This window comes from Sinocyclocheilus anshuiensis, unplaced genomic scaffold (assembly GCF_001515605.1).
Source record: "Sinocyclocheilus anshuiensis isolate Anshui unplaced genomic scaffold, SAMN03320099.WGS_v1.1 scaffold1286, whole genome shotgun sequence".
NCBI classification, from domain to species: Eukaryota; Metazoa; Chordata; class Actinopteri; order Cypriniformes; family Cyprinidae; genus Sinocyclocheilus; species Sinocyclocheilus anshuiensis.
The window spans coordinates 908,929-926,239 of NW_015554223.1; the positions used below are offsets into that span (position 1 = coordinate 908,929).

The 17,311-nt window shown below is 35.5% G+C and overlaps 1 protein-coding gene and 1 pseudogene across 1 annotated transcript; both read right to left on the bottom strand.

The window, feature by feature from the left end:
• Nucleotides 1-1,176: 1,176 nt before the first annotated feature.
• On the bottom strand, nt 1,177-8,915 carry LOC107671210 (COP9 signalosome complex subunit 7a-like). The gene is made up of 8 exons (XM_016464108.1): nt 8,806-8,915; nt 7,852-7,974; nt 6,705-6,780; nt 6,357-6,445; nt 5,901-6,103; nt 5,682-5,787; nt 3,528-3,697; nt 1,177-1,508 (listed from the first exon to the last, which is right to left on the bottom strand). Exons 2-8 carry the CDS (start codon nt 7,972-7,974, stop codon nt 1,469-1,471), a joined length of 807 nt encoding a protein of 268 aa, XP_016319594.1. The 5' UTR covers nt 8,806-8,915; the 3' UTR covers nt 1,177-1,468.
• A 634-nt stretch (nt 8,916-9,549) lies between these two features.
• On the bottom strand, nt 9,550-14,040 carry LOC107671213 (CD209 antigen-like protein C; annotated as a pseudogene).
• Nucleotides 14,041-17,311: the final 3,271 nt, after the last annotated feature.

Sequence of the window (17,311 nt, forward strand, 5' to 3'; positions counted from 1 at the left end):
CTATAGACTGTGTGGTCTGTCTTTGTAAATGGAAATTTGAGGAAAAGCAAGTTTGTACATTTTATTTACATTTAATTCAAAGACAAACTTTTTTTCTTTGAAATAATGATGAATTGTTCACAATATGACCAAGAACATATATTAAGATCAATTTTATACATTCACTTTAAACCAGAAGAAATTCTGCTATAAGCTGTATTTTCCAAGGAAATCATAATCAGCCCCTCTCAAATAACCATGTAAAAAAAATAAAAAATTACAACAGAGAGGGGAAAAACAAACTAATGTGCCATTATAGTTTATGGGCACAGCAGATTGAATTCTCTCTTAATTTTTCACATCATGCACAAGAAGCTACACCATGAGAGATATGTTTAGAGGTTTCACATCATTTATGTAGCACTGCCTTAAAAATGTGATTCAGTGTTTTATGAAGTCAATAAAAAGCCATCTCTGGTGTTTTAAAACGTGCTTTTTTGTGTGTGTGTGTGTGGTGTTTGAAAGGACTGCCTATATGACAGTGAGTCATACAATCACGCACGCCAAACAGCCAGGCCAAAGGGACACCACGAACACTCATTAGCCATTGCACAGCAACAAAACACCAGGACACAAAGACACTTCACACGCACACACACTGTATGTAAGCAGCAAAAGTTCACAGCTCCCATCTGCTCAGAGCTGAGACCGAGAAACAGTGAACCTCAGTCACACCGACTGAAATTAACACCACTATTTATAGAGAGAAACAGAAGAGGGTGTGTGCGTAAAAAGGATCATGGATTTTGAGGTGGATGGATTTCTACAGACAGAGGTTAATGTAAAGGTATATCATTGCTCTCTGCTTTTTATTGTTCTCCTTCATTTTTGAGTGGCTACCACAAGTAAATCGCTACCATTACAGACCATTATGCAGGACAGAGAGAGAAACATTGCTTTAGTCAAGCTTAATGGCTGGATAAAGGGCATTTTGCATAACACAGTGGAGGGAAGAGCGTATGTGCTGAGAGGGAGACAGAAAGAGAAAAAACCAGGATGTTATTTCAGGGCTCCGACATTAAAGTGTGGCTAATTAATGTCATGACCTCTTAGCAGACATGCCCCCATTGAGACGAAACATTTAGCAGCACTTAACATTAGAGGAAAGGAAACATGAAAGCCAGAGACTACACAGGGTGACAGATGGATATCATTTATTCATTGGCTTCATCAATTTACATCCAGATTTAATAACAAACAAAACAAACACGCAAAGGAAAAGGAGTATGAGTCAAATTAAATGACATTTACAGCACACATGTACATAAACACGCTCCCAGCATTGTGTAAAAGTTGTATTTGTGTTAGATTATGATGATGATTTGTGTCTGAGAAGTGGCAAGTTTTGTTTTTCTGTCTATCCAAGCAAGCAGTCCACAATATGTCTGTCTGTGAGTGGGTTACTGAAGATTGAGTTCAGCGCTTAAGATCAATTAGACTTTGACCAAATCTTTCCACTCCCACGAAGCCTGAAAAATACAGAAAGAATTGTTCAGGTGAAAATTTGATATTATAATGATACTTTGTGATTTTCCTTGTGGCTATAAATGGTGCATATTTAATGCTGATGGATTAGTTCAACCAAAATGAAAATTTGCAGAGAATTTACTTACCCTCAAGCCATCCAAGATGTAGATGAGTTTGTTTTTTCACTGGAACAGATTTGGAGAAATTTAGCATTACATCACTTGCTCACAAAACAGCTGATAAAAGCATCACAATAATCCACAAGTAATCCACGATTATGATTATGTATTGTGACGTAAAAATCTGTGTTTGTAAAAAACAAATCGATCATTAAGACGTTTTTAACTTCAAGTCCTCTATCCATAATATCGCCTTCTCCAGTGAAAAAGTCATCTTGTCTGAATCAGGAGAGAAATATGCACAGATCAAGCACCCTTTACAAGCGAAAACAGTCCAAAACAGTTCTACAAAAAGTCTATGGATTTTGATGTGAGAGGACAACAGGGAATGGACTTTTTCACTGGAGGAAGTGTTATTATGGATTATGAATTGGTATTTTGGCCAGAAATTACAGTTTAAATTTAAAACGCCTTATTGATGGATCTATTTCCTACAAACATGCAGCTTTTTACTTCACAAGATGTCAACTGATGAACTGGAGTCATATTGATCACTTTACTGTGATGCTTTTATCAGCTTTTTGATTCTTTTTGCCTCTGATTCTGATGGCATCCATTCACTGTAGAGGATCCATTGACAAGTAAATGATGTAATGCTACATTTCTCCAAATCCGTTCCAGTGAAAAAACAAACTCCACTACATATTGGATGGCCTGTGGGTGAGTACATTTTCATTTTTGAGTGAGCTATTCCTTTAATTATCTGGCCCTATTTACACTCATTTTGAATGCCTAAAAAAGGTGCAACTCTAAATTAATTTCATTATGCCACAAAAGCGAATGATCTTAACGTGTATCTTAGCCAGGACATGCCTTTAATGTATTCTCCTAATCATATTTTAATAATCTGATAATCATTATTGGAAAATTAGCGGCAGCTTCCCACATGGACAAGGAGTAGTCCTGAAATGTTAATGACGAGTCTCCACTGAGACGCCTTTAAAGCCTTGGACTCAGATCAGCCTTGAATAAATTATACTTCTTCTTAACTGACATTCTTCAGTGACAAAGAAAAAGCAGTGGTGATCAAAAGCCCCTCTCTTTCCAGAGCACATCCTGACATGAGATTTCCAAACCAGGACAGAGACAATTTTAAACTAGTTGGGGCTTAATTAGGACTATAAGCCTGTGGGTGATTTCTTATACATCACACTTAACTAAAGGCAGGAAGCAGTACATAAGCTCACCGAAACAGCGCACACAAATACTCATAAATCACATTCTATGTGCTTAAAAATTACATTAGTAAATATTAACTCCCTGAGATGTATGACTTATGTGTAGTGAGGCTGGTAGTTTTAATAGCAAAAAAACTGTGCAGGGCTTTTTTAATATAAACCACTGTGATACTTTCTAGTGTTATGGTACATTACAGAATACATTATAGACACTAACTGGAGGTGATTCTGAGGCAGTAAACCCTAAAATGCAGTTCACTTACCCTTTGACCTTTGAACTCTTTTTTCCTGGTTGCCGTGGTTCCTGAGAGGAGGCAGGGTCTCTTGGCTCAGCTGGCTGGTCTGCATCCTGATTGGACGCTGCTCCAGCAGGGGCGGGGCCAGATGATGGGGAAGCAGAACTTGCCTTGAGGGTTTTTTGACACAAATACTCATAAATCACATTCTATGTGCTTAAAAATGCCATTAGTAAATATTAACTCCCTGAGATGTATGACTTATGTGTAGTGAGGCTGGTAGTTTTAATAGCAAAAAAACTGTGCAGGGCTTTTTTAATATAAACCACTGTGATACTTTCTAGTGTTATGGTACATTACAGAATACATTATAGACACTAACTGGAGGTGATTCTGAGGCAGTAAACCCTAAAATGCAGTTCACTTACCCTTTGACCTTTGAACTCTTTTTTCCTGGTTGCCGTGGTTCCTGAGAGGAGGCAGGGTCTCTTGGCTCAGCTGGCTGGTCTGCATCCTGATTGGACGCTGCTCCAGCAGGGGCGGGGCCAGATGATGGGGAAGCAGAACTTGCCTTGAGGGTTTTTTGTAGGTTTGATACCTAAATAAAAAGGTGAGAAAAAAACTTGTCATTAAATCCTGGAGTTGTCAAAGTGAAATATAAAATATGAACTCTTTAAACATACAGTGAAAAGAGGCCATGTTCAAGATGCTATATTACTACACAGTACAGGGGCGCCGTTAGCAATTTTGGGCCCTATGAAAGAATATGAGGTTGGGCCCCCTACCGCACCAAACAACACAGAGGCATTCTTGTGTTAGAATAGAAAAGGGTCCTGTTCAAACTATTGGTATAAAATTAGAAGCACACAATTCCCTAGAATATCATTATATGCTTAAATATTAAGATTTGTATTCATGGAAATTACTAAAGTAGTCAAACCTGTTCATTAGAGGGGGTCCCAATACTTTTGGCAATATAGTGTATAAGCCAACCTAGCTATTCAAAATCTTTGTCTGCAATTTAATAATATTGAACTATTACTTTAGCTATTGCTTTTGACCATTAGGTATCAGTAACATAATTCGAAACTTTTCTATGGACATAGACTTTCTGTACCACACTATTCTGCTGATAAGGAATGAGTTTGACTACTTAATCAGTTATATTAATAGAAATACTTCACTGGGGCAAACAAAAAAAATCAAAAACCTAAAATAATAAATAGGATACCCCATAACACCAGCATTTCCAGCAGTTTCTCAATCATGATTTTACTCAGCTAAATGTGACTATTAGTTTAACAGCTGTATTCCTTGTTTGCTAGCTACCTATGCACATACAGCATGTAATGTAAAAAATGTTCTAACGTTACATTATGAACCTAAACCCAAAAACCTTTAGCATTATACACTGTAGATAATTGTGACCCTGCCTGTGGAAACCCAGCTAAAGTATTTCAAAATAGAAGCGCAGTCGTAATTCGTGTGCAGTGTATCTGGTTGCCTGACAACCTCAGGCGCTTCTTGCTGCTGCTCTATGCAATCCAATCAGTGTGAATTTGTAGATTTTCTATAGCAAAACTAAAATGTGTTTAAAAGCGTGACTGACCAAATCGTCCGGCTCGGTTTGCCCCCCCTCGAACTCGAAGACATATCTAATTTGCTGGGGGCCCCAAAAGTGCGTGGGCCCTTAGAATCATCCAAACTTTCCCCCCCTTAGCGGCACCCCTGACACAGTATACTGTCTACTGGCATTCAGTTGCTTAACGGGCGAGTTTTTGTGCAAAAAAAAAAACTTTATTAACCTTAAGCAACATTAAAATAATATAAAAATATCCATATCATAACTCTTAATTTTTGGCAGTCCAATCAAAAACTGAGCACATACTATCTATTCTGAATATAGCCTTTATATACTTAAATAGAAATGTTTAATTTTACTCATCAAACAGGAAAACACCTAAAACTGCCTTTATATGTGGGTCATTGAAGTGATGCTTATTTACGCTTCTTCAATGATTAACATGCTTTAGATTCCTGAATTGACATTCATTTGGATATTCTTGGGAGCTTAAAGAAAAAAAAAAAGGGCAGGGTGATGCAACTGTCTTGAAATCATAATGAAGAAAAAAAATGCTTAAAAAAAATGCATTTTATAGTTTTATTTATATAGAATGTACAGTATGTATGTGTATAAATGTATCATTTGTTAAATATAAATGTAGCGTTTATATTTAATAATATATTTGTAATGTTATCTAATATATTTATTAATATTTTTAAATGACTTAATCACTTGATTCATGAAATTCATAAATAAAAACCTTGAAAAACATTTTAAAACCTTGAAAATAATGATTACATGTGTACACTCCCATCATGTATACAAAATGTAAAGAAAATATCAAAGAACGTTTACTTTTTATTTGCTTTTTACTTTTATATTTTGAAACATTTTGTCATTTGAAACTTCAAATGATATTTAAAAAAATATGCCAAAACCACATGAAACCAAAATCTTTATAATTGAAATGATCTAATATTGTATGTCACTTATGATGGACAAAGATTCACACACAGACCTCTGTTTCCACTTGAACTTTGACCTTGAGCTGGTTTTCTCTGTACTGATTGGCTCTTGACACCTGCTCCTCAATGCCACACAGAACTGCTTCACAGCCTGTACACCTGAGAGACACAAACAGACAGAATATTTAATACCACCAGCAAGGCATTTCCCTTTTTACATCAGCAACAGAGTACATTGCAGCATCCTGACACAAACACAAATGCACGCTTACCACTCCTGCAGTGTGTTGGCAATGTTGGGTAATTCGTTGGGGCCCAGGTCTCGACCTATGCTGCAATCTACCTCGACCTGCTGGTTCCTCTGGTCCAGTTTCCCATGGATAATGTCACTGTAAACAGCCTCGATCAGCAGGTCTTCCAGCTCGCGCACATTCTTCAGCTCTAACTGCTGGAGCAGTAGTGAATACGGCAGACACTATCCAGAGAAAGAGGTGTTTTGTTTTTACTTATGAATACTATGCTCTGGGGTAAGTTGAAACTTCTAATTTACATTTTGAAAATAATGTACTAGTAATATTACAAAGGCTTGATAAGAGAATATTGGTTTCGTCAATCATGCAGTCAATAACACTAATAGCCCATATTGTTAACAGCTGTGTGCTGATCATAACAGAACTCATTAAAAACAGTGCTAATAAACCTTCAGTTGAGAACGGATGAATCACTACCTTTAGATTGGAGGCCAGGCTGATGATTGACAGGTGACGGAGTTTGTTCTTCTGGGCGGGTGTGAGTTCAGGAAGTGAGGCTGCCCTCTCTAAATGGCAGACATACATTAAATTAACATACATTATAACCATCCGCACAGCCGGGAGGAAAACAACTAATTACATTAAAGCCCTGGTAAAATCTGCAATAGAACATGGGCCAGAGACTCCCGCTTCCCCCTCACAGGAGTTAACTTATTTAGCAAGGCAAAGGGCAGCATATACAGTCTCATTCTGAGTCAGAGCAGGGAATGAACCTGCCACCTCAGGGGGCCAATATCTGGTCAGATCATTTGTTGTCATGGTTACCTTTATAGTCGCAGTAGGTTCCATATGCAAAAAGATTGAGAAGCTGGTACACTGGAGCGTGGGGACCCGTCTCCAGCTAGAGAGAGGGAAAGTGAAGTGCAGTCAAAGATTGATGTGACAAAGTGTTGAAGTATTTTGTGTTTAGCAGGTAAACACTTTAGCTGGGCTCTGTAGGAATGACGGTGTGGTACATGAGTACTCTGGGATCTCTGTGTAATATGTGGCGGAGAAGCGTGCATGTAATGCAGTGATGACATCTGTTGACTTTCCAATTGGTTTTATTACAGCACTCCTAGCAAATGTCAATATAATAATATATAATATAATAAATATGTGTTATGTTAACATAAGATTGAATCAGTATGTTTTTTTTTAAAGAAAGAATGGATTCCTTCTATTCAGCAGGGACACTTTAAAATAATCAAAATGACAGTAAAGACATATATAAAGTAACAATAAATTCTATTTAAAAAAAATAATGCTCTTTTGAACTGTCTAGTCAAAAAATCATGAAAAAAATTATCATGTTTTCCACAATGAAGTAGGACAACTGCTCAATCAGCATATTAGAATGATTTCTGAAGGATGATGTGACACTGAAGACTGAAGTAAAGTATAATATATATTGTAAGTAAGTGTAATATATATATAAAACTAATGTATATTGTAATATAAATGTCTATGTAAATGCATACTGACATCAAATATGTGGGATGCTCTGAATGGGAAACAAAAACTTGGAATTGCAACCTGACTGTTCAGATTGAATATGAAAGATTTCAAACCATAAAAAATTATATTGATCAGACTTAAATTAATCAGATGCCCTGTGTGTGTGTATGATTTTTTTTTGTATATGCCATTCAAATTAGATTAGTGTAGCATACTCTTTTCAAGAGTATTCAAGAGCATACTACACTAATCTGATTTGAATAGGATATACAAAAAATTGGATTTGGTTTCAGACACCATGGCGAAGCACATCAAAAAAGAAAACAAAATAGCTCAGCACTTGAACAGATGATTAATAGCCTTGACACTGAATATGACACACAGGCGCTGATATTTAAAACAATTACATTTGACACAGAATTCATGAAAAGTCACCAAGTCGAACTGAAATAGATTTTTTAGCACAAAAACTCACCTCACGGACATTGGGCAGTTCTAATATGTCTGAGAAAACGTAGAGGCCTGGGGTTTCCAGCAGAGAGCTGATGGCCTGAGCCAGAGCTGGACCTGAGAGAGACAGCAGCTGATCCACCTCCATCTGAAGGAAGAGAAAGAGTTTAAACAACACAGATCCCAGCTTCGGAAAGCATGAGGTGGATATTCTAAGCAAAAGAACAAGTTTCATAAATAGAAAGTACTATGTTCAGACCTATTAAATGCAAGAGTTGTTCTTATTAAATCTGTACTTGAAAGCCTCAGTAACTCATGTACAATACACATGCTTCATTGGGCTTGTTAAATTGCTGTTGATCCACAGCAATATGCTTTCAACGACACTTTGATGCAAGAATTTAATATGACAGGTGGCTCATGGTAAAAATAACTACATTATCAGGGCGAAGTTATGCATGATGCACTTTCATGATGATTAAAACAAGGCTGCCAAATGCACAAGAAGATTACATCTCTGAGACAGCCAAGAAGAGATGTATTTAAATGCACTTGACACAATGAGATTATTTAGATTACAAATGACAACTAACACGCATGCAAGTAGAATAACAACACGTCTCAAAACAATGTTTTATTATAGTGAACTAAAGTGTTAATTGTGTTCCTCGACAGTTACTAGATTTTAGTGCATGAATCCATATTCTAACCGTACATATACTTTGTTAAATTGAGTCTAAAAGCATTCTGTGTTGTTTAATACTAATAAACATCAGTTTAAGAGAATAAACCAGTCAGTCTGTTCAGCACCAGGTATGAAGTACATCAACACACCAGCAGCTAGGCCTTGCCGTTAGTAAACTGAGGTCTTACGTACACACGCATCGTTGCATACTTTGCCAAGTACGCTCAAATGTTTAATATTAAGGTGCGACCACATTTCGCCTGGGGAAATGTGCAGAAAAAGCGGTATATTTACCTTATTTATAAAGACTGAGGTTGTTTGTGTTAACTGTGGTGCCACTGCTACTTCCGTTAGCAAGTGTGATACGACATGAAAACGTGCTCTCTGATTGGCGGAGAGGTAGAAGGGTGGGCGTGTTCACAGAGCGATTGCAAGAGTGAGCAGATAAACATCGCCACCGTGTGGTTATGAGAATTATAGCGTCTTGGGAAGTCTTCTCAATGAATCAAAGCCATTGATGATGATGATGATGATGATAAGAAGAAGATGTTTGGAAAGAAATAATGACATTTATATTACATGTGTTTAGATTAAAATCATTTATGTAATTAACCTTATTAACTTATATCACTATCACCTGTGTCCAAAAGTTTGATGTATCTGTAGAGGAGTTGTGTAAAGACACAGAATAGCTTAAAATGTTGTGGAACAAATATCCTAACTGTTGTGTACTGTCAAGATCTTGTGTTGAATTACGTTTTATATTGAATTCTCCTTGTACCCATCTTAAACCAACCTAAATGGTTTGTTAGTCTTAGCTGGTTTAAGCCGGTTTCCAAGCCTGACCAGCTTAAAAGTGCCCGAAACCTTCCTAAAACCAGCCAACATAACTTTGATTGCATAAAATCTTTTTATTTTATTTGGTGCCTGAGGCAAAGGGGGTGATGATGAGAGGAAAAAACATTATGCAATGTTTTAAGTGTCCCAAATCTCAAGTCAAATCAAAGACACACAAACTAAATAGAATCTGAGAATTTCCATTTCACTGTTTATTAAAAAGAATGAAGGCAATAGAAAAATAGAGATACAGTTTTATATATAGTCTTCAAATCAAATGTTAATGGTGATAGGATCCATCTCGCAGATATGTTTGTAATTGAAATCACATGGCACGTCAAACCACGTTTTGGAGTGTGAGTCCAGCACTGTGCAGTCTTCTCCATGAATCCCACCTGACTGGTGGTTATTGGGCTCTTTATCTCATTCACTCCAGAACCTACAGAGAGCAGCGGAACAATTTAGGAAAACATGATATTAATATCACCTCAGAGAAACCAATTTGCATTTAAATAACCTCCACTGCCTTGACTGTCACTGAGATTTTTTAAGACAAATTCCTGCTTTGGTTTTACTTGTCTATATCCAGGGTTTTCAGATGTTTTAAGGACCAAGGACCCCCAAATATGTAGGGACACCCTAAAATATAAATGTAGCTATATTTTTTTCATGTACAGACCTATATATTCTGTGTGAGAAAAAAAGTATACATAATACTTAAACAATTGGCTTTTTTTCCAAAACAGATGATTGAAATATTATATGGAAATATTTTTACACCAATATTAAAATAAATAAATAAAAATAATAATAAAAAAACAGTGATGTTCAGTTTAATTAAACTTTGTTAATTAAAAGTTGGCAAGTTAAAGGCAACAGCGGTGAAGAAAATCTCTGTAGAAAGGTACAAGACAAATAAAAAAATAAAATTATTAATATATTAAATATGTACATATTATTATTTTTGTTCAGATTATCTGTGTGTGTGTGTGTGTGTGTGTGTGTGTGTGCGTACATTGTATTAACCACTGTGTTGTCCACCCATTTCCACACTCCCTCAGTCTCAATGTCTGATAAACCAATCCAGTAATGATAGTCAAGTCCACCACGATTGCGTGCGACACTTTCAAGTGTGTGCTGTAATAAAAATGAAAATATCAGTACAGCCATATTGAATGAACATAAATGCTGCATATAATAATTATTGAAACAAAGTTTTAAGTAAGTTTTCATCTTGTATACGTAAGAAGTCCATTCACAAACACGGCCACAGACTTAAGTATTGTTGGTTGCTGTGTAGTATTGACAGATGGCCGCCCATAGACACGCAGCTGTCTTTGCTGTGCTGCCAGTCAAGTTTATCCTCACTAAAGAAATAACACCTCCCTTCTAAATGCAGCCAGTCTTCTGGGCAAGGCCTACATTTGTTTACTGCGGAAGAGAGATGTTAAAGAATAAATGGGTGAAAGAAAGGGAGAGGGAAAATAACAAGCTAAGTTTGACCCTTGGGCATTAAATGTCATTCAAAGGCAGAGGTGTAAAGTATTGGATTAAATGTAATTAGTTACTGTACTTGAGTATCTGTTTGGATACTTTGTAGTTGTACTGAGTATCAAAGATATTAGCAACTTTTACTCTCTACTTCACTACATTTTTGAATGAGTATCTGTACTCTTTACTCCACTACATTTGAAATGAGTGTTGCAGTTACACATTACATTTTGCATGGACCTAGCTTTTTTTGCAGCAGTTTATTTCTGCTACAAAATATGTGATACTGCCTATTACAGGTCACTGAAAGTACTGCATCTTGTGCGTTTTGCCCTTACTCACCCAAACTTTTCAACAAGGCTACTTTATGTGAATGCCAGTTCCTTAGCAAGTATTTGTGAATCACAGGTGTTTTATATATGAGATGAGGACATGACTGCATCTGGCAATGAGGCCCAAACCAGCACATCCACTGCAAGAAGGCTTCGGCATTTGAATTTTACTTAACATATTTTACTTATCCATTACACTGAAGAGACCTTTTTGAAGGATATTGTTTTTTTGTTTGTTTGTTCTTTTGTTATGTAATTTTGAGGTGTTCAGTTTTATTTTGGTTTCAGAAAATAAACGTGATTGCTCTCCTCACAAATCAACTCTTTCTTGTTTGTGTTTCATGCTCTCTATGCCTTGCCCTGGACTTTTATGTCACTTCCTGTCTCCCGTGGTGTTTGTAGTCAGTTTGTAGTCCATTTGTTCATTGGTTCCCCTTGATTAGTCTCCTCAGGTGTGTCTTATCTTGTTAAGCTTGTTAGCCCCCTGTGTGTATATATAGCCCTAGATGTTCTTTAGCTCCTTGTGAGTTGTCGAATGTAATGGTTGTCTGTTTGCCAGTCATTCTGTTCTTCGTTCCTTTTGGTTTATTGTTTGTTCTAGTTTTTCCATTAAATACCTGCACATAGATCCTTGCCTCTGCCTGTTTTCCGTAGCTTCTCCACAACGTTACAGTTTTTCACTGGCATGTCTCTTTGACTAGTGCATCTTTGAGCCTATATTTAGTATAAGTAAAATACTTAAGTACTGTTAAAATCAGATACTAAGACTTTTACTCAAGTTGTTTTGGAATTGGTGACTTGTAACGTGTAGTGGAGTAATTTTCACTGTAATATACTTTTACTCAAGTATGGATTTTAGGTACTCTTTACTCCTCTGTTCAAAGGCTATATATACACACAAATATTTTTGTTTCCTCACCCGGTTTTGAACAAGTCTGTCCAAGGGTTGTATATTCAGAGCAAAGGCGGGAGAAACGTTCCTGCATGGCGGTAAGTTTTAGAGTTAGAGACGTATCCTTAGACTCATCATTCTTGACTGGCTTTACAGCGACATCTAATCTGCGACTGTTTACCACTGCAGAGAGACCGATATTTATATATAAATATCTTAACCTAGCAGCCGTGCAAAGACTTCAGACACCACAAATACATTTATAAATTACCAGCTAGCTACCAGTAAACCAGCTATTTATTATAATTGCCTATCAGGAAATTTTATATTAGGAATTATGTCTGCATATATATCCTGAAGCTGTATACAAAACATTTAACTGCTCAATAGCAAAAAGGCTATTCTATTCTATTCTGTAGGGATACAAAATATATTGTACCATATTGCTTATTTGGCTGTATTATACAATTTTATTTTATTTATAGGTATTTATCAATATTTTTATACTTATTTTTATATTTTTTTTACATTTAGAATTTTAATACCATCTTATCAGTATCTCCTAAAATTGTAATATCCATGCACCCCCTATTCTATTCTATTCTAATCTACAAAATATCAGTACCATATTGGATATTGGCCAATATCATATTTTTATTTATTGGTATATGTCCATGTTGTGCATGCTCATTTCCCATATTACATTTACATTACCTTTGCCATCATCTAACTCTCACATTAATTTAATTACACTTTTATTAATTCAATAAAACTTTTAAATGCATTCTTTAGCAAGCTTCAAAATAATTGCAAACATTAATTTAATAACATTTATTCATTGAATAACACATTTATATGTAATCACATTTAAACAGCAAATCTCAAAATGAATATAAATTTTTCGTACTGTAAATTACTGTACATTAGACATCACAACATTATATCATGTTGTGATGTCTAAATTTAAAATGAGTGATTTTAGTTTTTATTGCTTTATTTTTAATTTATTTAGAGAAGATAGTATTGAATATTAATATTGGCTTATCAGTATTGTCCCGCAGTTTAATATTGGTGCATCTCTAGTCTAGTCTCTTCTGTTCGTTGTGAAACCCTCTGCACTAGAGATTCAGAGGCTTGCTTATGTGCATAATGTGTGTTTACTTACAGAGAAAGCCAAGTACTATGTTTGCACAAACTGAGGTCAGTAGAGCAATGAGCAGTACAAGAGAAGCCTGCCCCCTCAAACACTTCGCCCCTTTGTGAACCCCTGATGAAGCACAAAATCATCGTCAGCTAGTTGTTTATTACTCTGACTTGTCCCACATTTCTCTACATTTATCTTCCACTCCCCCTCAAGTTCACACACTCACATATACACACATATTACCTTGTTTGCCCTGTGATGTGAGTATAGGTCTGTTTCCACTATGAGAGATATCTTCTGTGAACTCTTGTAAACTGGTGTAATTTTCAATATCTTCCATCTTTTAACAAAAAGTTCAGTCAATTTGTTTATTTATAAACAGAGCTTCTTAAGTAGCCTGTCTGACAAAAGTAATGTCTTTATCTTCTAGTCCTGTCCTCCAGATCACCAATGAAGAAATAACAGTCCACGAAGAAGAGAGAAACCAAAAGAGAGCTTCCCTGGAAGAAATTAAGAAGAGAAAATTCTTCCTGAGTGTTTCTGCTCAGACTTGTATGAACTGCTCCTTTTGTACAGCTCACTGGGCTCAAACTTTCATCCCCCTTTCTCTCCCTCCCCCTGTGCCTGTGATCATGTGCACAAATTCAGGGCTGCTAGAGGCTAAACACAGACAGGATGAATTAGAGAAGAGCTGGTTATGCAATACTGAACTTTTTACCATGCACAGAACAACCCATATTTTTCAATGAATCAGTAGTTCATTCTATCCAATAAAAAGAACAGTTTGTTCATGATAGTGAAATTAGTTATTTTTTATATGAATTCCTGTAAAATGTTTCATACTGAACATGTTGTAAAATCCAGCTGTACACAAAACATCAAAACAAGTTCTGTTCGTTTTTTAATGAAAGATTAAAGATTAACGTAATGTAGTGATGTACAATGGAGTCTACATTTACAGCAACCTAACTAATAAGAAGTTACACATATAATTAGACTTTTAATTCCCTTTTCTGGGAAATCTGACATCTAATTATTGAAGTAATTACAGCCATTCTTTTCAACTGGTTCACTGAAAGCAAAATAGCAAAACTTTTAAAAGGGTGCAGAAAAAAGCAATTCTCTTATCTTTTGTTGTCATTCCATCAGTCAGTATTTTGGTGGAGAGCTCAAAACCTAAAAAGTCATAGTGGTGAGGGCTGATCACTGCTTATATTACTAAAGGTTTTGGCAGACTCTCCTGTGCAATTCTCAGAGACTGTTGTGACATAAAACTGTGTAGAAAAAAACAAACACAAGTCAAAAACATGATGCAGCACTGTCACAAAATCATGATCATGGCTATTGATCAATCTATGACTCAGAATTATGTTAATTAATCTGGCCTTGTTTCATATGACACTGCTGTTTTTCATTAAAGACTGACAGAGCTCTATACTGTGAAGATTAATTTATTATTGCTTTTCTGTCTCCATCTTCCAAAATTCCAGTTTTAACAGAGTTGAACTTTTCCCACACTTCCATTTCCTGGTTGTGATTGGGTCATTCCACAGATAGGAGTCACTTTCATATCACTTTGAGACAGAAGTGCAAAAAAGGAGCAGAGAAAAGAAAAAAATAAATTTATTGTAGGAGACAAAAACTGGATTTACTTTTTTAAAGAGTACCCTTGATTCTCATTGGCTCAGCTGGAGTCATTCCCAGTGCAGACTGCTGCAGACGTGTCTCTGTCTCTTGCAGCTGTTCATTTATCATAAAAGGTTAGTCTGCATGGCCTCTGCATTCCTTTCCTATGTTTCCAGCTGTTTCTTTACTTCCTCTTCCTGGTTTCTCAAAAACAGCTGCATCTCCTCCATGCACAAGAGATCTGTTCTGAGAGCAATACTACTACTACTACTACTACTACTATTACTACTACTACTACTACTACTAATAATAATTTTAAAAATAGTATTTTACCTTAATATATACATTTTCAGTAGTTTGTGCCATATCATTTAGTTCTTTGTTGTCTCTGGCAAAAAACTCCAGTCCATCCTTCATAACGTCAAGATAAAAAGACTCCAGCAGATATCCGTAAAAAGTCATTAAATGCTCTTAAGTTGAATGAGTTCAATTCTACAAGCTTTGTAACATTTTGAAAAGCAGTGAGTTGAAAACATTTGATTTTAGTCCTTTTTTAAACACTTTTAACAGTTTTAAAAATGTGTCTTCGATGTTTTCCTCCATCTACCAAACACTAAAAATGCTCAAACGTATCAATACTATTGTTTTATATAGATTGATCTTAGATTATTTCACATATGAAACTGTGTGAGAAAATAATATACTTTTATATAATAGTTTTTTTTTCTATTTTTTTCTTCTATTTTTAATCAACATTTCTCTGTACCCCCAAGACCCCTTTGTGGTCCCTGGAGTTCAAAATCCATGTCCTAGAGGTTTACTATGCACTTTAGATGTGATCAGGTGTATAGTATTCTGGGCCTGATCTGCATATTCTTTCACGTATATATTACAAATGTCTTCATCATTTTAGAAAATACTAGTTAATACATGAGCCTTTGTAGAAGCTTGGACTCTATTACAGTATATGAGCCAAAATTCCTGTACAAAAATGTATTTTAAAAGAAATATAGATATAAAATTTTTTTTTAAATATGACATACCACATCATATGACATTATGCTGGACAAATGGTTTATTTTGTTCGATTGTGCCAACATCCTGTCAGCAAATAGCAATCTTGTCTGGTATGCAAAACCTGTTAACAAAGTTTTGTCTGATACCCAGAATCAAAGTTTTTGTCTAGTACCCAAAACTGTATTAATCAGCCCAAGAGGCAGACTGAGGAAAATTTATAACAATAACAAAATTGATTTATAGCAATAATCACAGTTTATCCAACACTGTACAAAAAAAATCTGTGACATTTACGGTAAAATACCGTAAATCTGTGGTTGCCAGAACTCCACCGTTAAAAATATAGTAGCAACATTTTAGGTTTTACAGACTTAACTTAAATTCACAATAAAAACCGTATTTCATTAACTGATGTAATGTTAATAAACCAGCATATTGAAGTACTGATATCTGTTTTGAACCATTGTAATACTGAAAACCACCAAAAACAGGTGGTGATGAGAAAGTCACATGATGAATCAAAGCTCATCACAAACAGCTCTTCCACAAGCTGAGAAGGCAAATACTAATATATAGAAGGTGCACAGTGTCATTCACACAAACACTAAACACCATAATGTGGAGTTCAAAATCCATGTCCTAGAGGTTTACTATGCACTTTAGATGTGATCAGGTGTATAGTATTCTGGGCCTGATCTGCATATTCTTTCACGTATATATTACAAATGTCTTCATCATTTTAGAAAATACTAGTTAATACATGAGCCTTTGTAGAAGCATGGACTCTATTACAGTATATGAGCCAAAATTCCTGTACAAAAATGTATTTTAAAAAAGTAAGAAATATAGATATAAAATTTTTTTTTAAATATGACATACCACATCATATGACATTATGCTGGACAAATGGTTTATTTTGTTCGATTGTGCCAACATCCTGTCAGCAAATAGCAATCTTGTCTGGTATGCAAAACCTGTTAACAAAGTTTTGTCTGATACCCAGAATCAAAGTTTTTGTCTAGTACCCAAAACTGTATTAATCAGCCCAAGAGGCAGACTGAGGAAAATTTATAACAATAACAAAATTGATTTATAGCAATAATCACAGTTTATCCAACACTGTACAAAAAAAATCTGTGACATTTACGGTAAAATACCGTAAATCTGTGGTTGCCAGAACTCCACCGTTAAAAATATAGTAGCAACATTTTAGGTTTTACAGACTTAACTTAAATTCACAATAAAAACCGTATTTCATTAACTGATGTAATGTTAATAAACCAGCATATTGAAGTACTGATATCTGTTTTGAACCATTGTAATACTGAAAACCACCAAAAACAGGTGGTGATGAGAAAGTCACATGATGAATCAAAGCTCATCACAAACAGCTCTTCCACAAGCTGAGAAGGCAAATACTAATATATAGAAGGTGCACAGTGTCATTCACACAAACACTAA

Bases quoted from the DNA above. Each gene is read 5' to 3' on its own strand.
- LOC107671210 (XM_016464108.1), bottom strand. From the start codon at position 7,974: ATGGAGGTGGATCAGCTGCTGTCTCTCTCAGGTCCAGCTCTGGCTCAG. The intron at 6,781-7,851 runs GTGAGTTTTTGT...CCCTCTCTCTAG, and splicing joins AACTGCCCAATGTCCGTGAG to CTGGAGACGGGTCCCCACGC. The intron at 6,446-6,704 runs GTAACCATGACA...TCTGCCATTTAG, and splicing joins AACCTACTGCGACTATAAAG to AGAGGGCAGCCTCACTTCCT.